The following is a 24,879-nucleotide window of genomic DNA, read 5'->3' as shown; positions in this document are numbered from 1 at the left end:
TATTTTCCACTGAATGCATCCAATGAAGTGAGCTGTAGCTCACGAAAGCTTATGCGCAAATAAATTGGTTAGTCCCTAAGGTACCACAAGGACTCCTTTTCTTTTTGCGAATACAGACTAACAGGGCTGCTATTCTGAAACCTGTGTCTCTTTAGCTACCCCTGGTTTTTGATCCTTCTGGGTTCCCAGCATCCAACTTTTCTCAGCTGCCATGAGGGCCTTTTCAAAATGAAATGTCAGATTCGCTCTTAATAACATGACTCCAGGAGCTGGGGCTTTCAGAAAACAAACACACCAACCATCTCAGAGCGGGCAACTAGCAGCGCAGTTACACAGGTGAGAGATCGGCCTCCGGCGCAGTCTCTGCCTAGCCGTACGTGAGACGCCCGGGCTGCTGGAGACGGACGAGCGGCGGCGCTCCTGCGAAGAGTGGGGCGATTCCCCGCCCCCGCCCGGGCAGAGGCTCCGGCGCCAGGAGGCGGCTCCCCGGGATGCTGCGGGAGCGCCGGGCTCAGTCCGCGCGCTGCTCTCACTGAGAACTAGGCTGCCGCTGCCCAGGTCCTAACAGAGGCGTAAAGCCGTTATTGATGCCAAAGGGCTTGAAAAATACACCCAAGGGAAAGTCCCCTCCTGACTCAAGCCCATTAGCAGTACCAACGATATCATCGGCGAGGTGGGTTTTTTCTCCTTTCTCAAGAGCAAGCGGAGGTTCCATTTGGGTGCCAGCCGCTCTATTGTCCTTGCATGGCCTGTGGGCGAGCGAGTTGCCGCGGGAGGGCGGGGCGGGCAGAACCAAGGTTTCCCCTCCCCCCGGCTCCGAGAGAAGCGTCCCCGCTGCCGCAGCCCCGCGGCACCTGTCAGTCAGCCGCCTGCCGGGGCTCGGGCGCGCAGCTCCGTGCAGACGCCCCAGGGCTCGCCCGCCCGCCCGCGCGGGGAATGGATGGCCCCGGGCGGCTGGTTTGCCTGCCTCTGCCCCGCAGTGCCTAGCCCGGGCAACTGACCGGGTTGCTGCTGGGAAAGACGTTCACGTTCCTCCTCCCACGGCAGCCGTCCGGAGCGGGGCGGGCAGAGGATGGGGCCCCCCGGTTGCCGTTCGGCAGGTGAGTGGCTGCAAAGCGCCCAGCTGCGCGCATCTGTCCGAGCGGGGGACACCCACCGCTGGCTCCGCTCCGCTGGTCGGGGACGTGAACAGGCATTCAGAGCCATTCGTAATTCGGCAAAGAAAGGTGATTGTTGGTCACCATGGTGAAGAAAACAGGCAAACCAACCATCGGCCAGTCCCCTTAAACCCAGTCGTATATTGAGATTAGAGCAAATTAACTCCCCCCCCCCCCCCCCCACCAGAGCCAGGTGCTCTTTGCTGTGTGAAATTCTAATCAGTTGGCGAAGAGGGGAGTCAAACCATCGCTGGCTGTGACAAACTCACGCTCCCTGGAATGTGGCAGCCTTGGGCCTGTTAAGTACTGAACACAATTCATTGTGTCCCTGTATGTTTCTTAGATATTGAACTAAAGAGCTGTGTTACCCCCTGAAATGAACCCCTATCCGTGGGTAGGGTTACAGCACAGAAACTGTAAGCAATCGCTTACAATCATCCTTTGTACACAATAACTGTATCCATATAAACACGGTTCATATGGTGCAATAACTAACCCATTGGTTTTAGGTGTTATAAAATGCTTTAAAATATATTACTTCTGTCATATAGATTCTTTATACACTGGAATAATATTGCTTGCCTATGGGTCATAATGATAGCATGTAGACTTATGATAACTAGGATTATATATGACAGAAGTAATATATTGCAATATATATGTGTTAGGTGTTAAAATAATACATGCTGTTCTTGACCTGAATTGTTATTGTTTTTCTTTCATAGTGGTGTGAACACAGCATCCAGATAATAAACCAATCATTTATGGCATCTGATTATGTGAGGAGCATGTAGATAATGTCTGTGGTGCAGTATGCCCATTGATTACTGGCCGGGTTAGCATGTAGATGAAAGGGTAAATCCTCTCTCTAATCCCTGCTTTGTTGACAGCTGCTATGTTTATTTTGGAATAAGGGCATCAGTTGCCAGCAAGTGTCACAGGAAAGCTTGCTGCATGTATGAACCAGGAAGAATAAGAGCTGCTTCAGAGAGAGGATCCCAGCCACGCTCTTGCTGCTCTGAAGTGTGGGAGGGAGAGAGAGACACAGGAAGAGAGAGAGACAAAAATCCCAGGCCTTGGGGAGATGAGAAGCAGAAGTAACTCTGGAGTCCGCTTGGATGGCTATGCCCGACTGGTTCAACAGACCATTTTATGTCATCAGGTGAGTGCAGAGTCAGTGCAGAGAAGAATGGGACCCTTTCACTCCTCCACGAACCCCGATGGGCCTTTATTTTGAGGGAGTATTTTTTTTCGTTTATGAATTTTTTTTTAATCTTACTCATTATTTCAGTCGGCTCTGTGGGATTCCTGATATAAGTTCAATGGGCTGGTTAATTGCTTAGTGGACGTGACTGAGTACTGGTTTGGGGCAGATCCAAGAGCAGCGCCCGTGCTTTTGGAGTATGTGTGTGGAGCTCATTATTGTATGGAGCGGAGTATGTTGGTTCAGCATGTTGCAATAGGGAGCAGAGTATGTTTGCACAATCTGTTATTGTAGGAAATAGAGTATTTGTGGAGAGTTATGCTATGAAGTATTTTTTATAACGTCGTGTGGTATGAGGTGGAGTGTACTGTACAAATTAAGTGGAGTATTAGTTTAGGAAGAGAATAGAGAGAGGTGCACTGAGGTAGTGCCCCAGATAGATATCCTGTACTGATTTAATTCAATAATGCGGATGTTGGACATACAGCATTCATAACGATAGAAAAATATCTTCTCTGTAAAGTAAATGGTGGCTTCTTTTCATTCTGAGTGGGCATCAAGTAAAATGAGTTGCTGTAACTCGACAAGGGTACTCAGTAGCTGATTATACAAGACTTGAAAAAGCATGTCCGTTGTATGTGGAAACCCAGTAAGTTCTTAAATGTTAGTTTAACGTTGTTGTTTGTGGTTATGTTCAATGGCTTGCCTTCACACTCAGATATGTGAGCGTGCATTATTGTGTATCTTTTGAAACTGGTGTACAGTGACTTTCAGATACGTGGCTATGAATGTCATTTAGCTGAAAGTAAGACTGAATCCGAAATAGAGCTGGTTCAGTTGCCAGCAAACATAATTTGTTTAGTATGTATTTATTACAATACACTTCGTACCAGAATCTTTGGCCAGATTCTCTTCTCAGTCACACTGGTGAAAATCTACAATCACTATGTTAACTTTAGCGGAGTGACTTTAGATTTATATAGCAGTGTAACTCAGATCAGACTCTGACCCCTTGTTGTGTGGCTTGGATACATACATAGAAAAAGAATGACACTCTCAAGGCTGGTAGGCAAAAAATGTGACCTACTATACGTTTTGGCTCATGGACATGCATAAACACCTACCATATTGTTCTCCATTTGCTCAGATCATCTATTACATCCTTAAGAACAGACATAGGGTGCAGAAAAGTTAGTGTCCTTTGAGATGGTGGGTGGTTCAATTCAAATAGTTCAGCATATAAAGATGAGAGCAAGGAATTTTTTCCATGAGTCAGTTTCCAAATATACTTATTACTAAGCACTGAAAGAGGCTGCAAGGCAGTGGAGGAGGGTGTTACGGACCCAAACCTGCTCATGCTGAAGTCAATAGGAGCTTTGCCATTTCAGATCCATTTTGTATATTTGTGAATTCTTATGTTTGGAAAGCATATGTTATAAGCAAAATAGAAATCTAATAAAAAGGAATGATGTATTTAATGTATGCTGGGGTAGATTATTGGTTTTATTCCAATTTATACCAGATGACCTATAATCTTCAAATCACAGATTACATTTTTTGTGCAAAATATAAGTGAAACATTGAAGTCAGAGCTCCTTGCAGGACTGGTGCCGTAGTGAACATTTTCTGCTAACATATATGACCCTCGCAGCAGGGTGGATTTGATTTAAATCAAATTGATTTAAATCACTAGTAATTTAATCATGGATTTCTACATAAAAGTGCATTCTTGTTGGTTGTTATAACCTTAATACATATTCTTCACAATGCAGAGATAGATGTAGGTTTCATTTTTGGAAGGTACACACTATACATTTTTAACGTGATTTATTTTGAAAACTTTTCAGATTAGTTTTACAGCTGTATCAGAAAATGAATGATTGCTTGCTTATTTCATTTACCAAAGGTAATTGAAGCAGATATTTATGAAGTCATTGGGAGGTGAACTATCTCCAATTTAACAGGTTAATAATCATTAATATTTGGAGGATTTTCTTTCCATGCTGTATTAGGAGGAGAACATCACCAGATGGACATTTAAATTATTTTATTTAACTAAAATAACGTTATGTATTCTGGATTTTTTTTTCTTCAACAGCAAACATATAATATTTTAACAAAACAAGCATATGAATATTTGAATTTAGTTAAACATTCACATTTTTTAAAATCAGATTTGTTTTTGTTAAAATTGTTTTTAACTAAAATAATTAAATCAAATATTAAAAAAAAATTAAATTGACTATATCAGCCAGGTCAACATGAGAAACTTAAAATATTGGCTTCTGCAGCTAGCTCAGTTGTCTTCACCTTCATTTTCCTGTTTGTTCATAATCTGGAAAAGAAAAACCAGCTTTCCTGCTTTTTCAGGTCCCAAACGATTTCTCAATTCGGAATGAATTAGTCCAAAGGAAGAAAATATTCTTTCTACACCGGCAGAAGAAGGTACTGCAGGTAAAAGTGAGATTATCACTTCAACAATCTCGGAATCCAAGTGCTTAAGTGACTTTCACCAGTTCACTGGTGTGACTTTCTTTAAAACATCATAAGAAAACATATATTTCTTGAATGGTTCACCCTTAGCTCTGAAGTTTATTATAGTTGGCATTATGGAGGGATGATTGCTGGATGTCCATGCCATAGCCAACTCCTCTTCTTCAGCAGTTAAGGTTTGACCCTGTTACCAAGTATTGAGAATATTTGCAAGACAATGAGCTGGAGATAGTGCTTGTCCCATTCCTTTTTTTAATGCTTGTGATTTAATTCTGTCATTGTATATTTCTCTTTTTAAGATCTCACTCAGTTCCTTCCAAATTCCAACAGCATCAGCAATAAAACAAGTATATCCCTGCATTTTGTTCCAGGCTACAGAAATAGGCTTCAGGGTACTCAGCATGTGTTCAACATTTCTCTCAAGCCCAATGTTGAGAACTTTGGCTGTGACAGTGCCATCTGTTTTTTCACGATTTTGTTCACAAACTGTCATCAGATTAGGCCAGTTCTTGATATAGTGCTCAAACCAGTCCACTACTGAGTTCAGTCTCACATCTTGTGGGAGAGTTATCTTGGTTCCTCACACTTTTTTCAGAGCAGCTACTGCAAAGTGGTTATTACGGAAGTATTTTACAATTTCAACAACATTAGCCTTTATTTCTGGAACACTGAAGTTTTTAGCTAGGAGGTGCATCAAATGAGCACTGCAACCATACATTATTAGCTTGGGACTCTCTTCTAATTTTCTTCTCATCTTGGATACATTTGCAGCATTGTCTGTGACTAAGCTGCATACTAGACATTTGAATTATTTTTCACAGTTTGTTATAGCTTTTACTTCTACTTCTTGTAAGTATTCTGCTGTGTGTGCATTTTCTGATGTATCAGTTGTTTCTGTATTGAAGACATTCCCTTCTTCTGCTGTCACACAAGCACATACAACAGAATCATTATGGACATTGCTCCACCCATCAAGACTCAGGTTAACAATTTCACTCTCTAGACCTTTTGCACACTGCTCAATTTCTCTTTCATACACTTTATCCAGCAATTTGCCTGTGAAATCTGCTCTGTTGGGTGGACTGTATCCTGGTCTTAATCACTGAACCATGTTAATGAAGTATGGGTTCTCAGTCATCTGGAAAGGAGAGTTTATTGCATAAACAAACGAGGCAGTTTTTCCACCAGTTACCTCTTTTTGTAATCCGCTGGTTCTTATCCCAAATTTATCTATGGTTGTTTCTGGATTATGGAGGGTTTTTTTTCTCTTTGCTACAGGTGATATACTGTGGCTATGTGACATGATGTGACTGAAATGCTATCATTGGCAGATAACTCTGAAACTATAGAAAATGATGGTGTTCTTGAAAGTGGATAGTCTTCAGAATCCTGTATGTTGAGGATGGATTCTCCTAAACAAAATAAATCAATGCAGTTATTTAATTACCATTACCATACTGCTCATTTAGTATTACTCATTGCATTCGCTGACATTCAGTACTACTTTAAAGGTGAAATTGTAAAAGGAAGATCTGCCTATTTCAGCTATTTATTTTTATCACAACTGCAGCTAAAATGATAGTACCATAGAGTAACAACTATATTTTTTTGCTCAAACATGTGAATTCAAGCATAGTCCATAGGGAATACAGGCAGTGCTTAAGAAAGAGGTATGAAATAAAAAAGTTTACCAACCTGAAGATCCTGCATGTTCAGACATGTTCCTTTCATCATCTTCAGTGCAGCTTCCTCCTGAGAAGGAACACTTCTCGTGATGATGTTTCATTCGAACAATCAGGCTTTGCATTTCTTTCTTGCACTGTTTGCATTTTGCGCGCATTCCTGTCTTACCCACAGGTAGAGGAACTTCATTAAAATATTCCCAAACTGGGTCTGTTTTATGGCCTGTTGCCATTATAGGTTTTTCCTTCTAGTGAGAGAATGATATGGTAGATCTCAAATCAATGAAGGCTACACACAAAAATACCTCAAGACTTCTGGAATATGCTGCTCGAAACAAAAGTGAAACTGTTAAACTGCCTGTTCCTCCCATTTCACATTTATCTCCAGACTTCTTCTCCTTGTCCAGATCTGTTCTGCCCCCAGCAATCTTTGATTCATTGAACTTTTTGAAACTTTGCACTTTTAGAGAGAGGTAAGAGATTGAATCTGTGCGCAAATTTGCAGAGGGACAATAGAGTTGAGGTCTGTTATTTCTCACCTCTATTTATTTATTTATTTATTTGTTTATTTAAAAACATTTTTGCTGTTAACAAGCATGTTATCTCTGGAGACACAAATCCACAGTTTGAGAACTGCAAAACTAAGCATCTCTGATGGTATCTTCTAGACTGAGCACTGAGTCCCAATGGGTAGATAGAAGGATTAACCTAAGTAATCAATACAGAAGCTCCTGGAATCCCATAAGATTGGGTCCCTAGTCCATGAACTATTAGAACTCATTTACAAAACTTTTCTTAAACATTACATGAATATGTTATCTCATACTATAGAATTAGAATTTATAATCCCTATTCCAGGATGAGATGTTATAGCTCAAAGATATATCTTAATTAAAACTATCTTTAGATAGGTTTTTTCCTCAAAAAGCATTTTATCAAAAAAATCCGATTTAAATAAAACTGATTTTTTTGAAAAAAAAATTTAAATAATTGATTTGTATCCACCCTGCCTTGCAGTGTATAGACATCTCCGTGATAGGTGCTTTAGAAATGCAGGTGGATAGATTAGATTTAAGTCCTTAATTGGAGTTAATATGGTGGAGAAGGTGTAGCTATGATCATATGTTAATTAATGTTGAGGAAAATACAGTGGGGAAAATGTTCAGTATGTTTCCTCCACCTGCAATATCATTATTCTTCTGATACAATTATTTTATTTCTATAACAGCTTTTATTTAAAGAGTATTGCACTATATTATTTATACCCTCTATAGCCCAGTGTACAGAAGAATAATGACTTAACTATTTTATTTCACCCATCGATTTAGGTTGGTATTTTTTGTATTTTTTGTGTTTTATCCAATGTCAATATCCATTTTATGAAAAAAAAATATTACATGGGGTATTTAAGGAGAAAAGAATATGTGGCTAAAATAGAAATCATTAAATGCCAGCTGATAAAAATAAGATATTCAGAAGTGGTCACAAAAATACATTACAGTCAACTTCATACAATCAAACCCAGCTGGAGTTTAGTGACGGTCTGACTTTAATATCAGTACTCTGCTAGATCAAAGAACAGGTTATATAAGTCTATGTGTTTGCTAAACTATGCTCTGAGTGAAACTCTGATCTCTGTTATCTCAATTTAATTCTGTAGTAGCTCCAGTGTGGTCAATGAAATTACTCGATTTTTACACCAATGAAAGTGAGATCGGAATCTGGTCTTTTTAGCAGATTCTTGTTTCCAGACAAATAGATGTAGTGAAATGCAAATATATTAAATAGAAAGAGACACAGCACACACAATTAAGTAACAATTTAAGGCCTCAGTTTGGCAATCAGATCTCTGTAACAGAGCCTTCTGTCCTTGCAGAACCCCATTGACTTCAGTGGGGTTCCTTGGCATATGGATCTGCTCATGCAGATCTCATTGGGAGGCCCTCATCCTACAAACTAAATTAAATTTTATAATCACATGGTGGGCCTAATGCTACATGGTGCCCGGACATTCTTTTGATATCCATGGGAGTTGAGCATACCCAGTACCTCATAGTTCACACTCAGTATCTTGCAGGGGTGGACTCTTTGTATACTAGCAGGAGGAACTGAGAAAAAAATCCTAATTTTTAAGAGTAGGCATTTTATGAAGCAAACTTTTAAAAATATTAGTCAGTTAATGTTTCTTCCTGTGAATTGATAGTACCATGATGCTACAGAATTACCTTTGTTCATGAAGTTTCACAAAAGGCCTGATCCAATGTCCATTAAAGTCCAGAGTGGACTTAACCTAGATATTCGGGACTTGACTGAAAAGTTAAGTCCCTCTGATTCTAATGTAGAGGGGGAGAAGGGATTGCCTCTAGATCTTGTTGTATGTTTTCTTAATTCAGCACCTTTTAAAACTTTGAAAGCAGGTAAGTCCCTGGTGGTGGTTGAGTCTCCCAGTGTCTTGTGTGAACGTTGACATTTTTGGAGGAACAATCTTAGTGCTGTTTAGAATTTTCCATTGCACAACTGGCACCAGGCCCAGAATGTAGCTGCTAGGGGGCTTGGAGTGCAATCTCTGCAGGGCTAGAATTACAGCTACGTAGACTTTCTTTGTATGGCAAGTGAGGGATGAACAAAAAAAGACTGGGCAAAATAGCTAGAAATATGAGATTTGCCTTTTAGGCTCATCCTTCTTCCTAGTCTAATTAGCTTAGACTGCAGGTGGCTTCTGCTGAATCACTTTTTCTTTTTTTCCTGTTTTTCTTCTGCTTTTCCTTTTTTCCCATTTGGAAATGTCTTTGAGCAGTTAATCCCCGTTTGGGTATTTACGTGACATATGGAATGTTCCATTCATAAAGCTAGCATCAGAGAGATTATTCTGCACTCATCCAATCTCTGTTATTTGAACTATAACCTCTTTGGGACAGAGACCGTCTCTACAATGTAGATGTTTATACAGTGTGTGCTATATGAGTAGGCTGTGTGGCACTGATCCCTGATTTAGGCCACTGAATGCTACTTTCCTCTAGTAATAAATGAGAATACTGATTATATACCAGTAATGTTTACCTGGCTGCCACCCGTGTCTTCATTCAAATCCCTCCTAAAAAGCATACGAGAAGACAGGTGACGTTTCCTCCTCTGCAAAACTACCTCTTCCCAGAAAATAAGGTGTTCTAAACATTTAACTGAACCAACATATGCCAATAATGAGTCCGTGTGTAATTCTGTTATTTGTAACCCTTGTCTTTCTGCACGCCAGCCTAAACCCCTGTTTGTTCCTCTCACTGGGGCTTGGTTCTGCACCACAGACATCAATGGTGCAGGCTCAGGCACTAAATACATGATAAGCTCTTTGAGCTGGGAACCTTCTCTTTTTATTTGTTCTGAATATTGCTAGGTCAGTAGGTGAATCATATGCTCTTGGGTGGGATGAGAACTGCTCAACTGTATGTCATAGCCTCTATGCTACTAGCAGTCAAAGGAGATTCTCCTTTACCTCAGGTTTTGGGAGTCTGGTGGGAAGATCAAGGTTGTATCTCACTGTGAATTTATGAATTGTCTAAGTGCAGGTAAGTGTATGAAGTCTTATGTGGTCCTGTGTTTCTTACATCATCAATTGATATGGAAAGTGCTGCTGTAGTTAAATAAGATAACTTTTCAGGTGAACAGTGTGTGCTGTTCTGGTTTTCTTTTCTTTCTGATTAGAATCCAGTTACTGGACTGCTTTCGGCCAGCACGGAGCAAAAGGATGCTTGGGTCCGGGATAATGTCTACAGCATTCTGGCTGTGTGGGGTCTGGGAATGGCTTATCGGAAGAATGCAGACCGGGATGAGGATAAGGCAAAAGCCTATGAACTTGAGCAGGTATGTCTAAATATTACATGTAGTAAATGTATTTTTTTATTGTCTCTCAGCTTTTCTTTCATGTGATGGTGATTTTATTTTATGCTGTATTTATTGTTTATATTGCTGTTGTGCCCAGGATATACAAGGGTTTCCAGACACATAGAGTCTGGGCTGGTGCTGACACTTTCCATCTGTTTTTCTTGGGTACCTATCTAGCCCATGTTACAACAGTGTCTGAGATCTCACAATCTCTAATGTGTTTGTCCCCCCAACATCCCTGTGGGATAGGGAAGTGCTGTTATCCCCATTGTACGGATAGGGAACTAAGGCACAGAGAGACTAAGGGACTTGCCCAAGTTCACATGGGAAGTCTGTGGTGCAGCAGGAAATTGAACCTTGGTCTCCCAGGTCCCAGGCTAGCACCCTAGCCACTGGACCATCCTTTCTCTCTAAACAATTTATAATCTAAGGTCCCAGTCCTCCAAACACCCACATGGGTAACTCTAAGCAGTCCCATTAAAGTCAGAAGCCACGCGCATAAGCGTTTGCAAGATCAGCGCCTAAGAGGGAAAAACATCAGGGTGGCCATGCAGGGGTGGAGGAGGAGGAGAGAGTGTACAAGAAAAGCCATGAGAGTGATAATTGGCACATGTGCTGTTAGTTCTATTGTATTAAAATTGTAGTATTAATGATTTTATTATTTATTATTATTCATATGGGGAGGGTTGAGGTAAGGGGATGGCAAGAAGGGTGGCTTAATAGGAGCAATGCGTGGGGGTAGGGAGGGATGGAGAGTACAGATGGCTGGCAGAGCAAGACTAGCTATGAAGGGACAGTGAGGGAGAGGAGCAGCATGAGGTTAGGAGAAGAGCCATAAGGTTGATTCTCCCACTCCATGTAGTTGGGAGGATACGTTAGTCCAGTGGGCGTTTCTGCAGTGTCGTCTTGCAATTTTGAAGGCACTGGGTGAATTTAGTGCTTGACTTTAATCACCAACCCATGGTTACCTTGGAAACCTACTATGGGAGAAATAGCCCAGACTCAATAATGTGTATTGCCTCCTTGTCTTCTGAGGGCATTGCATAACTTTTCCAAATATTCTTGTTTCGAGTACAAAGATGTGCTTAATTACTGGATTTAGGGGAAAATCCTATTGTCACGCTGTCTGGGGTGGCTCACAACTGAGAGTGCCTACCTCAGGGCAGACTGTCAGACACCCCAAACTGGTGGTGTATTCTGTAATTAAATTTCACCAAGCAGTGTGAACTCCTGGATCACTATAACAGTCTTACCATGGAGTCACAGACCGTTCCTTAAGACTCTCCAGCCTATCTTGCCGCCCAGACAAACTGGACTTTGTGATAAAATGGATACTTACACCAAAAATCACACCACGTTTAGGTTGCTTCCCAAGAGACCAGTCACTTACCCCAGATCAGTTAGTACTCTAGATCTTGCACCAAAGACAATGCTGGCAGCCAATTCTATAGTAAACTAACTAAAGGTTTATTAGCTAAGAAAAGGAAATGAGAGTTATTGAGAGGTTAGAGCAGGTAAAATCTATGCACAGGTGAATCACAGTTTGTAATTCCAAATGGTGGCAGTGATATAATAAACTGCCAGTTTCTCAAAAGCCTTTTCAGGGTACCCATATTGTCTCTGAGGATCTCTGCTTTGGATCTGCTTCCCTGTAAGAGTCTAAACAGTCCAGAGATTCAAGATCTTTCCTTGAGTCCATACTTATAGCTTCTTCTCACAAAAAACAAGCTGATAGTGTCACTACCCATGTGGGCTTTTCCTTTCATGATGGGGAGATAGAGGAATGCATTTTGAGTCTTTGACCTCCGATCATCGCAGACAATGACCATTTGCTTTGAAATTAGCACTTTTCTGTTTAAGTTCTTCACTTGCATCCCACAAGGTGTCTTTCTCCTTTGATGGGTTATTTAGTTGCAGGGGTGTGCACGATGTAAATGTTTGCTATTACATTATAACGGGATACAGATACATGAAAACAATGCAAGTAATATCCCACTAGTTTTCACGACGTTTAAACACCAAATACACTCTTATACATTTAACAGTGAGATGAGAATACCATATTTTTTCAAGTGACCGTGTATCAGCTTTCCCAAAAAGCACATTCAAGGCAAAAATCTGGAAAAGAAAACACACAGAAATGTATTTCTTTAAAAGCATTTCAGGATGTTCATGTTCACACGCATGGCAGGCCAGTAGTAGAGACCCTGAGCCTTGTTGTTAAATACTGTCTAATACAGGTAAGCAGACTGGTGATTTTTAGATTTAATTATTCTGTTTTATTCTTACAGAATGTTGTGAAACTGATGCGGGGACTTTTGCAATGTATGATGAGACAGGTAATCTAATAACCCAGGAGTATTTACTCAGTTGCAAGGTCAGATCTGGTGCTTTAAAGTCAATTTGTGCATGAAAGGGCGAGATTAATTATGAGAATATGGTATCCCAGATTGAAGGAGTGATTGAAATTCCCAAGACTAGTGGTTCTCTGGAGTCCTTTTTGTATGATAAAGAATGCATCCCTTTGGCACCTCCCTTCGTCTCACAGATTTGAAACAAATGGCAATACATCTTTAATTAAAATTTAAATCACCGCTCATATAAGTGTATTGCATATGGGGAAATACATTTATACCATGCATATCTGTGGACAAGTGCTTGTTATATTTACAAAGCATTTCATTTCAGAGCAGATATTTCTTTTCTTTTATCTGAGACTTCAGTGGATTGATTTCTGTGTGTACAAATATGGGTGTAATAAAAGTATTTTAACCTGTGCAATTGCTATGAGCAAAACTCTGCTCTGTTATACTTTTATGACTGGTCACACCTATGACAAATTGCATTTATATCTGGGCAAATAAATTGCACAGCTGTAACTAAGGCCTCAACTCAGCAAGGCACTTAAGCACATTCTTAAGTGCTTCGCTGAATTGGAGCATATAAGAATAAGATAACAAAAGTCAGAGCACCAACATATTATTTCCTATTCTTGGAGCATGTATGTTCTTGGCTGAAAAACCTCTTGCAAAGTTTTTTGACTTTAAAATCCTGGGTGTTCTTTTTAGGTGGATAAAGTAGAGAAGTTCAAATACACACAGACTACAAAGGACTGCTTGCATGCCAAGTATAACTCAGCCACTTGTTCCACAGTAGTAGGGGATGACCAGTGGGGACATCTACAAGTAGATGCAACTTCCCTTTTCTTGCTCTTCCTGGCACAGATGACTGCATCAGGTAAGCAGAAGATGTTTTAGCCGTGATCATTGGTGCAGATTTTTTGTTAAGTTAAACATTGTAGTTATCTTCCATCAGAACAACACAATTTAATAGTGTGGAAATCTGCCTTTCTTCTACAAAATGGAGTATACTAAAAAAATCACCAAAATATATATTTGGGAGAAGCAGCCCTTTTTTATCAGAACTCCATAACTATGTTCTGGTTGCCCCCTCTTTCAAATACAAGAGGACAGGATGTGACTACCTTTGGGTTTACGTTAGCATTGCTACTGATTGACCAGAGGGGTTTCTCCACTTCTCTACGTACAATGGGAGCACTGTCCCTATTTTATCTCAAGTTCTTTTAAGTATAAATAGAAATCAGGTCTGCCTCTTGGGTTTTGTGCATAATACTCTGCATAATGGTTTGAATGGGTTTCCCTGGCTCTACTTTTGCTTGTGAACCTCATGTTGCTTTTTTCTTCATAGGAGCACTCGCAAATATCAGCACTTTCCTTTAAGTGCATTACCAGAGAGGATTTGCAGAGGAGTATCTTCCATAAAAGAGATGGCAGTTGCATCATTTACCTAGCTGTGCAGTGAAAGCAGTTATTGCTTAAACATTGTCCCTAGCTAAATATTTAAATGACCTATGGCAAAACGCCAGAAAAAATAAGGCCGTGATTTAAAGCAATCAACAGTGAGCCTCAAGTCTGGTTACTGAGAGCAGGATTCCCAGCCAGTCTGAGTCTTGAGGGTACAGTGCCGGTAGGAAAGCAGATGAGCTATCACTCTGTATGGAGTTGTTTCAAAAACGAAAACTTGCCTCCAATGGCTGCCTTCCTCCTAGCTACCCCCTCTCCCGCCATGCGTAATATTTTAGAGGTGAAGAGGGGCTGGTACAGTGAGCTGTAACAGCATATCTATTTCCTTTTGGTGCCAAACATATGGCTCCTTGATAACTGGCAGGAAAATATTTCATATTCCTGGGATGGAATAAAATATGGTAGATAGAATATGTGAGCAGGGAGTACTACATTTAAAAGTTCTTTGTGCACTTATAGGGACGTAATGTCTCTGTGAATAGAGATCTGGATCAGTTGGATCAGATGTTTATTAAGAAAACATTCACTTGAAGGGCAGTTTCAGAAAAGCTGGCTCATGGAGGTGCAAAGCACAAAGCGTATCCTGAATCATATAAGTCCATTGAGCTTGTGAAGGATAGGTGTTAGTTCCACTGCTGCCCTACCGAGAGCTTAGATGGGCTACGTTTTGGATCAGCCGGGAGCCTGATCAGAGTTAAAAACTTTTATTAAAGCTAATGTTTAAAATCAAGTTTACGCAAGTTAAGAAGGAAGGTACTGTACATCTGGGGTCAGTCTTGAGTTATGAGAGATTACATATTATCAGTCACAAGATACATATATAGCACATAACCAGCATAGACCCAGATTAGGATGTGGGAGTTTTTAAAGTGTCAGTGAATAAATGATCTCGGGTCTGCCACCCATAGAACGTATTTAGAGTCCAAGTCAGTATTGGTATAGCGAATAGGTACATGGGCGGGGTGCGTCCTAAATGAAATGAATGCCAGCTGTCCTGGCCATGGTTCCCTGCTCACTGGCACCATGTTGTTTGAATGTTTTACAGATGCCACCCACCACGTGGTCCTCTGATACCTTCTATCCTCAGGGTCCCTTGCAACGGTCTTCCCCGGCAAAAGTGGGTGTCAACCCTTCCGGCACTCACCCTGTGTGTGAATGTGGCCCGGAGAGTTTAATATTTTGATGACTCTTTGAAACAACATGTATTAGTGGCCTTTAAAGTGCTATCTCAACTGCAGATATTATAGGGATCTTTCCACTGATTTCAGCAGGCATTGGTTGCTAGTGAATAAAATGAAAATTTCGAACTTCTTTTCTGTCAAACATTTCAATTTTTATGTAGGAATGTAATTTTTTGTTCTGTTTTTAATTAGGATTGCATATTGTATTCACCCTTGATGAAGTTGCCTTTATACAGAATCTTGTTTTTTACATAGAAGCTGCCTATAAAGTCGCTGTAAGTATTTAGTTTATATATAAACAATTTGAGTACTTCCTAGGAACTGACTGAACAGAATTTCTTATTTCTCTGCCGGGAAGGAATGTATTCCGCCTGAAGGGTGGGGCTGAAGCAGCAAATTTGATTATAAGATTTCATAGCTGATTTATACAGTAATTCAAACAGCATTCCCATTGCTTGGAACTTGCTGCTCTGAATATGCAGGAAAACAAGCCAAAGTGGGGACCTTAAATGATTAAAGTTTAAGGATAGGTTCTTTCAGAAGAACTTCAACCCCAGTTCAGTCATTTAAAAGTTTCATTTACCACATATATAGCCTGAACTTGCTAGAGTTAAGAAAGGCTCTGAAGTCTTGATCTCACACAGTGCACATGAGCGAAATTACCTCATTAGAAAGAACTGCATGTCTGAGATGATATCTGAATTTGCTTTGATAAACCATTTAACCTACCGTATTGTTTAAAAGAGAAATATACAAGCACAAAAATACCCAGACTGGCCTTGAAGGAAGTGCAAGTTAATGGGCCAAACTGTGTTCTCCGATACACTTTTGAATTCCTAATGAGCCTGATTGGCCATTCTGGAATAGCACTTTTCTTGGTGAGCAGCACCATGGCAACCAATGGGGGTCCCTGGTCACTGTTCTCTGAAAGTAGAGATTTCTGTATCATATCATAATGTGAAGTAAGATTTGGTTTTGTTTCTTGGTACTTATTGTCCCAATTTTCATTTAAAAAAAATCATTCTTTTGTGAAAAAAAGAAAAAAATTGCCAAATTGTTTTTAAGGAGAGAGTAGTGATGTGAAGGGATTGGGAGAAGGTATATGGGGTGGGAGTTGCCTTCTTTGCCTTGACATTCCTCATCTATCAGGAAACTAGTACATGACTAAGGCCCCAATCCTGCTGAGATTTACTTGCATGAGATTTACTTTAAGCATGTAAGACAGGGGTTCTCAAACTGGGGGTCGGGACCACTCAGGGGGTCGTGAGATTATTATATGCGGGGTCGTGAGCTGTCAGCCTCCACCCAAAACCACTCTTTGCATCCAGCATTTATAATAGTGTTAAAAATATATAAAAAAGTGGTTTTTAATTTATAAGGGGGGTCGCACTCAGAGGCTTGCTGTTTGAAAGGGGTCACCAGTACAAAAGTTTGAGAACCACTGAGGTCCCATTGAATTCAAAATTAATCATGAGTAAGCCTTTGCAGGATCAGGTCCTAACTCCATAAATAAACAGGTCCTTCCAACGGTGTTGTTGGGTTGTGATTTTTTTACGTCGTCTGTTTTTCCTTCTTTTTGTTTCAGGACTATGGAATATGGGAACGTGGTGATAAAACCAATCAGGGCATCCCTGAACTGAATGCAAGCTCTGTAGGCATGGCCAAGGTGAGAATATTTTTACTGGTTTGTTCTTCATATGTAGAATTAGAACGGTGACTCTCTAACATGTTTGTTTGCCTCACTGTCTCGGTTCATCTGACCTTGTGGTTGCTAGTTGATTACATCGGAATATGTATTTTAGTGGAGATTGCACATAAATCTCAATGTCATTTTAGTCCTTTTGCGGCCTTAGTTTTCATCTCTGAAGCCTAGCTATGTCTCTTTTTGGAGGGGGCTAAGAATCTTTCAGAGATCTAGCTAGATGCACTAGCATAAAGTGCTTGCTCTCTCTTGATATTAAGTATGCTGCTTCCATGGTGCTCTCAGGTGTGAAGGAAATTCTGGATAAGTAACAGAATGCTTGGTTAAGGAGTTAAATAAAAAAAAATGTTTGGAGAGGAAATGAATAATAGAGGTATAAGTCAGGCATTGTGCATGCCTCTGTCTCACAAAGTAAGGACAAAGAGACATTCAGTGAAATTGAAAGGCAACAAACTTAAAACTGAGAATCCACTTTTTTACACAGTGCCTAATTAATCTGTGGAACTCACTGCCACCAAGTAACTTGAGGCCAAGAGCCTAGTAGGTTTCCAAAATGGATTATAAGGAGCCCTATAAGTAGAGATCAAAAAAAGGATTTATAAGGATGCTGAGACATCTGCAGACACATTAGATAGTAAAAGGGAGAATTCTGCATGCTCTTGCTGTAGACCAACCAAATGTTGATGGAAGTAGGATTAAGTTTGCTCCATAGTTGTCTTGTGCCTTCCTATGAAAAATCTGTACTGGCCGCTGTCAGTACTGGAGCGAGCACTGTGCTGTGTATCCCTGCTGGGAGTGAGCTATCTGGCTGCTGACGCACTGCAGGCGGAAAAATGCATGTTTGCTTTTAGCTGAGCAATCTTCTGTAATACTGAACAAAACATAAGTGTTTGCATGCGTGGGGAAGCAAAGCAACCCGCTGCTACACAAAAGGAAATTTGGTTTTCTTCGTTCAATACATATACTCTCTTTCACTACAAATACAAGAGGTAAGGAAAGGAAATGTGAAGTGGAGGACAACTGTTCCCATGGCAGCAGTGCAGCATGGATCTTGATGGGCTTTGTACATGCTTGCTCGCCTTTAAGTCTCCCCTGGGTCCAACTGTAAATTCCCCTACAGGAAATTCTTGTCATCAAACACTGATCTCCTGCTCTGTACAGCAGACCAGTAGAGAGAGGCTATTTATAGTTTCAGAGCTTGGCAATAACACTCCTGATATTAGCTTTGCAGGATTTTGTGTCTCCGTGTCTCCAGAAAGAACAAGACAGAAAGGGTTGTGTTCTCTACTTGTATGCTGCTTGTGTCTGAAATCAATTTGCACTGCAGTGAATACCTAGGGTGAAAACAGACAAGGAGACACATTCACCTCTTGTGTAACTCCATTGACACCAACTCCAGGAGAGAGCTCTGTGGGAAGTACAGCTCTGCCTGCCTGGCTCCTGAGCTCCAGGCACCAGCTGTTTCTTTGTCCCATCCCTGTTACAGGTCCAAGATCCCCGCCCCAGCAGAGTTACAGATGCTTCTGCAGCTCCCTCACAGGAGCCCACCTCATTGGAAATATTCCTGCTCTCCCCTGTACCTTCTTAAGACTGTAAAAGCTGAACTAGAAGGGTATGATAATCCTCCTTTGAACTGAAATAGCCTCAGTCAGTTGACCTTGAGGCATGCTGTAAAGCCCTTATTTTTGAATGGGCACTTCAGGAGTGGTGGGGCATAGGATTCTTTGGGAATTTGAGAAATGGGGAGATTGGCAATATTTTCTTGATTCAATAGAGATGGATTGATTGTTATGCATTGCATTTTTAACAGGTGGAAAGTGCGGGGAGTCATCTTATGTTTGCTTAAATCTAAATACATAAATATGACTCTCTCTTTTCTAAAAGAGTGAGGTCAGAAATTCCCATGCTTTCTTATCAAGTGTGTAAGAGTCCACAAGTCAGTGAAGTCCATTGGCATTTTTCTGTTGTCTTCAATGGGCATTGGATCAGGTGGGAAGTGCACAAATCTGGATTGATATGTGTCTGTGTTTCTGAAGGCTGCACTGGAAGCAATTGATGAACTAGACCTTTTTGGAGCCCATGGGGGGAGCAAGTCCGTGATTCACGTCCTTCCTGATGAAGTTGAACATTGCCAGGTAAAGAGCAGCCTTCGGGGTTCCTTTGCTGTAAGGGAGCACAAACGAGCCAGTGACAAGCACCTTGTTTGTAGAAAATGTTGACTAAGCGAAACCAGAACTTCAGCATACAGTTTCACACAATACATTGTGTATCCTATGTAGAGTAGGTTACATGCCACCAATGACTAACTTTGACCATTCCCATTTAAATAGTTCTCATTCAATAAATTCCCAGCTGTTTTGAACGCTGATTATGCGCTCTTTTTGCATCTGACATAATCCCTTGAATGAGGCTGATTGTTTTACATATTTTGTTCTGTGTTTGTATTTTGCTCAGTCTATTCTATACTCCATGTTGCCAAGGGCATCCACGTCAAAGGAGATTGATGCAGGACTGTTGTCCATTATTTCTTACCCAGCTTTTGCAGTGGAGGATGTGAACGTTGTTAATGCAACCAAAAGTGAAATCCTCACCAAATTGCAAGTAAGAGTTCTCTTTTTTTTCTTGGTCTGTTTGCTTGAGGGGAGAGGAGGTAATACATTGAGTTGTCTTCTCCTGCCAGTTAGGTGAAAGATTGCAGGGCACAATGGGTGTGAGTAGGAGGAAGAGGTAGCTCTCCCCTCCCTGAAGTAATGTAAAATAACAAAGAATTTCTATTGTGCAATGTCAACGTTTTCAGGAATGTTATTTTTTTTTCCACAGGGACGTTATGGCTGCTCTCGCTTCCTTCGAGATGGATACAAAACACCAAGAGAGGTCCTATTTCTGCAGATTTTCAGTAGACATTTTGAAGATTTTTTTTAACCCAAATTTGTCAAAATTTCATGCCTGTTTTGTTTATTTTGTGCTACATAAAGTGATAGCCTGTATCATAACTAAGATTCTGCATCATCAGGAAGAGTACAGAGTGTTATACAATCCAAATAGCAACATATCCACACTTATAATGAACCTTGGCCAAAGGAGATTAGATAATGGAAAAACAGTTATTAACAACAGGAAAACATAATTCGCCATTCTAATATCAAAATCAAACACATTTTTTATAACTGGTTATGGTTCCTAAGGGGACATAATAGCACACTCAAAATCACAACCAATAGGGTATAAAGATTAATTCCCCATGCACACAGTCATCAAACAGTGGGCAGAGCAAAGGTGATCTTGATAAGATCTAGGTTTCTGGGATTGCATAGGGGTTTGGTTGAGTACGTGTGGGTACATATATGTGAGAAGAAAAGGTGATAAATGTAGGTGTGTGGCTTTATCCTGTATTTCCTTTGGCTTTAGAGGGTTTATGTGTGACACACATCTGTTCATATCATGTATAGAATATTAAATGAATATGATTTGATTTTTAGGATCCAAACAGGTTACACTATGATCCTGCTGAGCTCAAACTGTTCGAGAATATAGAGTGTGAGTGGCCAGTATTCTGGACCTACTTCCTAATTGATGGAGTGTTCAATGGGGACAAAATTCAGGTAAGGAAGGAGCAAACTGCTTGAGTTAGGCTGGAATGGAAAAGCAGTCAGCAGTATGGCTGTTACTCTGCTTGTTTGCACTGTCCGTTATTTTCCCTCGTTTCTGAGTAAATCCCCCTGGACTACTTTCCCAACTAGATCCCAGTGTTGGCTGTTTTAGGGAAATACCTTTCACAATGCCTGACGAGATGTACTGGGAGGCGCTGCGGGAGGCCAGAGGAAGGACTCTTCTCCCCCCACCATGGGCAGTGAGGCGGCAATGGAGCCATTCTGCGGCTTTCTCAGGGTCACAAAAACCCGGGGAGCTAGTTTCTAGGGGCAATGTCAAGTGGATCTGCATAGCATGGATTCACCATCCACACCTGATACCCCCCTTCCCTGTCAGAGTGAGCTCCCAGCAGCCTGACCGTTTCCCCCCAGTGCTGTGCGTGGCACCTGCAAACCCAGTCTGTTGAGCCTTGGGACTGGCCCCCTTGAAGAGCTTCTCTTCTGCTGATGGAATGAGTAGGTTAATTATCTTTCATTGTTGATTCAAGCACTCCCTCTCCAGGAGTGCAAAGTTGCCAGCCTTATAATGATCATCATTTCAAGGAGGTGCTGTGGGAAACTATTTAAACTATAGGTTTCAGAGTAACAGCCGTGTTAGTCTGTATTCGCAAAAAGAAAAGGAGTACTTGTGGCACCTTAGAGACTAACCAATTTATTTGAGCATGAGCTTTCGTGAGCTACAGCTCACTTCATCGGATGCATACCGTGGAAACTGCAGCAGACTTTATATACACACAGAGAATATGAAACAATACCTCCTCCCACCCCACTGTCCTGCTGGTAATAGCAGTTTCCACGGTATGCATCCGATGAAGTGAGCTGTAGCTCACGAAAGCTCATGCTCAAATAAATTGGTTAGTCTCTAAGGTGCCACAAGTACTCCTTTTCTTTTTATTTAAACTATATAGCAACAAGTCACCCAAACCAGATGGTACCAATGCAAGAGTTTTGAAGAAACTCAAGAATTAAGAGGCTGAGGAACTAACACAAGTATGATTAAAATCACATAGTGTACAGGCGGCTGAAAGGGGGCCAAATGTTGTACTCCCATTAAAAAAGGGCACTAGGGGTGATGCCGGGAATCACCGACCAGCAAGCCTCATTTCAGTACCTTGTACATAAATGGAATGAAAGAATAGCTAGAGAGAGAATTATGAAACACCTAGATGGCCATAGTACAATAGAAAAACACGAGCACAGCTTCTTGAGAGGAAATGCAAAATTAACCTGTGGAATTTATTGCTGCAAGATATCATAGAATATCAGGGTTGGAAGGGACCTCAGGAGGTCATCTAGTCCAACCCCCTGCTCAAAGCAGGACCAATCCCCAACTAACTATACCTATAGTATAACTAACTAACTAACTGTACCTATAGTATTTGCATCTTTTCCTTTTTTTTTTTTTTTTTTGCCAGCCTTGCAGCCACTTAGCCTCTTAGAGCCTAAATACCTTTGTGAATCTGGACTTTTGTGATTATCAGCAGCTACAGAGCCTAGCAGCTGAAGCTCATTCAGCACTGGTCCCTGAGTCGTGGTACATGTGGTGTCTACTGGGGTCGACTATTAAGCCTCCCCCGGACCTGCTCCATGTCAGCCCAGACAGACAGACTCATGCTCGCAGGGTTCAAACTGGTGCACCAAAAACAGCAGTGGGCTAGCCTAAGGGATCGGGTGGGCTTTTGAGAGCCTTAGTTGCAGCCCGAGCCACTGTATGCACGCTGCTATTTTTAGTGAGCCAGCTTGAGCCCACAAGCACAAATCAGTTTTTACTCGGACTGGGAGGTGATCCCACCTGCAATGTAGATAGACTTTTAGAAGTTTGGTATACCACAGCGATAAGCAGCTATAATAGTTACTGTAACAATACTTGCTATAATAACCCAGTTGAATGGATTCCCAGGTGTTTCAGAAGTTTCTGAGGTATCTAGCCTGAAGTTAAGAGTTTTTACTCTAAAAAATGACATTGATTTATGTCTATATGATGTTGAATACTAGATAAATCAGAAAAAAATGGTAGTTGGTGGCTCTAGAAGAAGATATTCCATGAAATTGGAAATATTAATTCCACACTTCGATGTGGACTTCAACATTAGTGAAAATGTTTACCCCTTTCCACAGCTGCCGTGCTTGTGCTGCTTTCTTCATGGAAAAAGGCAGGGAAAACCCATTTCCCTACCCCACCCAGCAGTCACCATCCTATTGCAAGATAGTCTTCTGGTTAAAGCACTGGATGAGGACTCAGAAACAGAACTACATTTTCCTAGCTGTGCCATAGATTTCTTTGTATAACCTGCTCCAAAGCCCATTTAAGTCATTAGGAGTCATTCTCTATTGATGTCAAAGGGTTTTAGATAATGGCCCTTGATCTTTCTGCCTCCATTCCTCATTTGTATAACTGGAATAATTATGCTTCTCTATGTCACTGAGATGTAATGAGAATAAATTAATGAATGTATATGAATGCTCAGTCTATACTACAGTCCATAAACAAACAACCACTATGAAAATAGACAAGCATGAATATGCAGCAAGTTTCATTCATGTTTACTAATTCAAACTCAATAGCTTATGTCAGAGAACCTGGAAGGGAGCGGGGGAACAAAACAAAAACAAAGCCAAGGAAAACTACAGCATAAATTCATAAATGTACAGGTTTGTTAAACAAACTTATTTATTTTTATTTTCTGCACATTGTGTCTAGAGCAGACTCCAGCAACTTGAAGTACCCAGCAAGGCACTGGCTTTACTTGCTGCTCATATCAATCCATCCAGTTTTAGGCCATTATCCCATAAACTTATTTAAAAATGCAATCAGTGAGGCTAAAAGCTTAATAGGATTCAAAGTAGGACTAGACGCATTTGAATACCAAGAGAATAGCAATTTATTAGGGATATAAACCCTTATGCTTCAGGACATAAGCCAACCACTAACTTCTTGTGGTCAAGAAGCAACCAACCGGTAGGTTATTGTGTAATTATCCGTTACGGGGTTTCTTGTGGTGTCTTCTGATGTTGGCCAGTCTTGGCAGGAAGACACTAGAGTAATGGATCGCTGGCCTTATCCAGTAGATCAATACCTGTGTTACCAGAGCCCTATTAATTTGCATATCTTTAAAGAAAGCTTTCCCCTACTTTCAAAACTATTTTTTCTTGTGTTTTTATTTAATTTTTATAGTCTTTTTATCCCCCAGAAATTGTAGAATTTTAGATGGGTTCTACTCTGATTCTGATTCCAGTTATGAATCTCGCCAGAGGATTCTGAGAAAGTCAAAAGCTGTACAATGTAAACGTACAATTTTGTTGTACTTATTTTTGAAAGAAAAAGCCAGTCAATAAACCAGTGAAAAAGCTCCTTTTGTTCTCTCTTCCCCACAACCTAATGGGGACACATAATTAATTTAAAATGGGAAGTTCAACAAAACTAGTGAATAAAATCTCAGATCAAATGCATTTTGGATCATAAAATCTCGCAAAATCTGATACAGCTGAGATTGGAAGATGTCTGAAAGGCAAAATAGATTCCCTGAATCTAAATGAAGAATGGAGGAGAATGAATCAAATGAATGCTTTGGGCACACAGGAGAGAGATGGCTCAAAATCAGAAACAAGTGCCTAACCATTTTGTCATTCCAGCTGCATATTTAAAACAAGTAACAATGGTTATTCTTTGTACATAAGAGGTCACGGCATGCTTTTTAGAATGGCAATTTGTATTGGCCTATTGAAAGAGAATCTAAAAATACAATTTCTTCCTTAGTGGTCCACAAAATTTTCCATATTGTGAACCATGTTCCCATATAAGGACCTCTGTTCCCATATAAGCTGTAAAGAAAGGGAGCAAAGTCTTGATTTTTTTAGAGGTGATTCTCCCCCTGCCTCCCCCTCTCCCCCCCACTCCCAGATTGAGAATGTATGCTAACGCTGAACTATTATTATTTTTAAAATAAGGATTTTTTGCTCACCGATCTAGAAACTGAGTCTACAATTTGAATCCAGGTCTTGCATTTGGCAACACATTATGATCTCTTCACTGCTGCACTGTCTTGAGTCAGGCCTAGAATTAATTATAGCAGATTTATTAGCTAGTTCTAAGATTTCAGCATTGTA

The 24,879-nt window shown here is 40.7% G+C and overlaps 1 protein-coding gene across 13 annotated transcripts in view; it reads left to right on the top strand.

The window, feature by feature from the left end:
- Positions 1 to 434: 434 nt before the first annotated feature.
- The window catches only part of PHKA2 (phosphorylase kinase regulatory subunit alpha 2), a 72,472-nt gene continuing 48,027 nt past the window's right edge, over positions 435 to 24,879 (top strand). For 6 of the 13 annotated variants that reach the window (XM_048862275.2, XM_048862260.2, XM_048862250.2 and 3 more), the window contains exons 1-12: positions 811 to 1,100; positions 2,072 to 2,319; positions 4,732 to 4,815; positions 10,236 to 10,394; positions 12,707 to 12,754; positions 13,484 to 13,652; positions 15,613 to 15,695; positions 17,006 to 17,086; positions 19,159 to 19,257; positions 19,577 to 19,723; positions 19,943 to 19,996; positions 20,602 to 20,724. In XM_048862275.2, the coding sequence (XP_048718232.1) occupies positions 2,242 to 2,319; positions 4,732 to 4,815; positions 10,236 to 10,394; positions 12,707 to 12,754; positions 13,484 to 13,652; positions 15,613 to 15,695; positions 17,006 to 17,086; positions 19,159 to 19,257; positions 19,577 to 19,723; positions 19,943 to 19,996; positions 20,602 to 20,724 (1,125 nt within the window). In that variant the 5' untranslated portion in view covers positions 811 to 1,100; positions 2,072 to 2,241. Of the gene's footprint in view, positions 674 to 810; positions 1,101 to 2,047; positions 2,320 to 4,731; positions 4,816 to 10,235; positions 10,395 to 12,706; positions 12,755 to 13,483; positions 13,653 to 15,612; positions 15,696 to 17,005; positions 17,087 to 19,158; positions 19,258 to 19,576; positions 19,724 to 19,942; positions 19,997 to 20,601; positions 20,725 to 24,879 lie in introns of those variants that run through there. The other 7 variants (XM_048862285.2, XM_048862268.2, XM_075131719.1 and 4 more) reach the window with 4 other exon arrangements.

Source organism: Caretta caretta, chromosome 1 (genome assembly GCF_965140235.1).
Source record: "Caretta caretta isolate rCarCar2 chromosome 1, rCarCar1.hap1, whole genome shotgun sequence".
Taxonomy (NCBI): domain Eukaryota; kingdom Metazoa; phylum Chordata; order Testudines; family Cheloniidae; genus Caretta; species Caretta caretta.
Note: the sequence above shows the minus strand (reverse complement) of the source record. Positions and strands in the feature narration are given on the sequence as shown.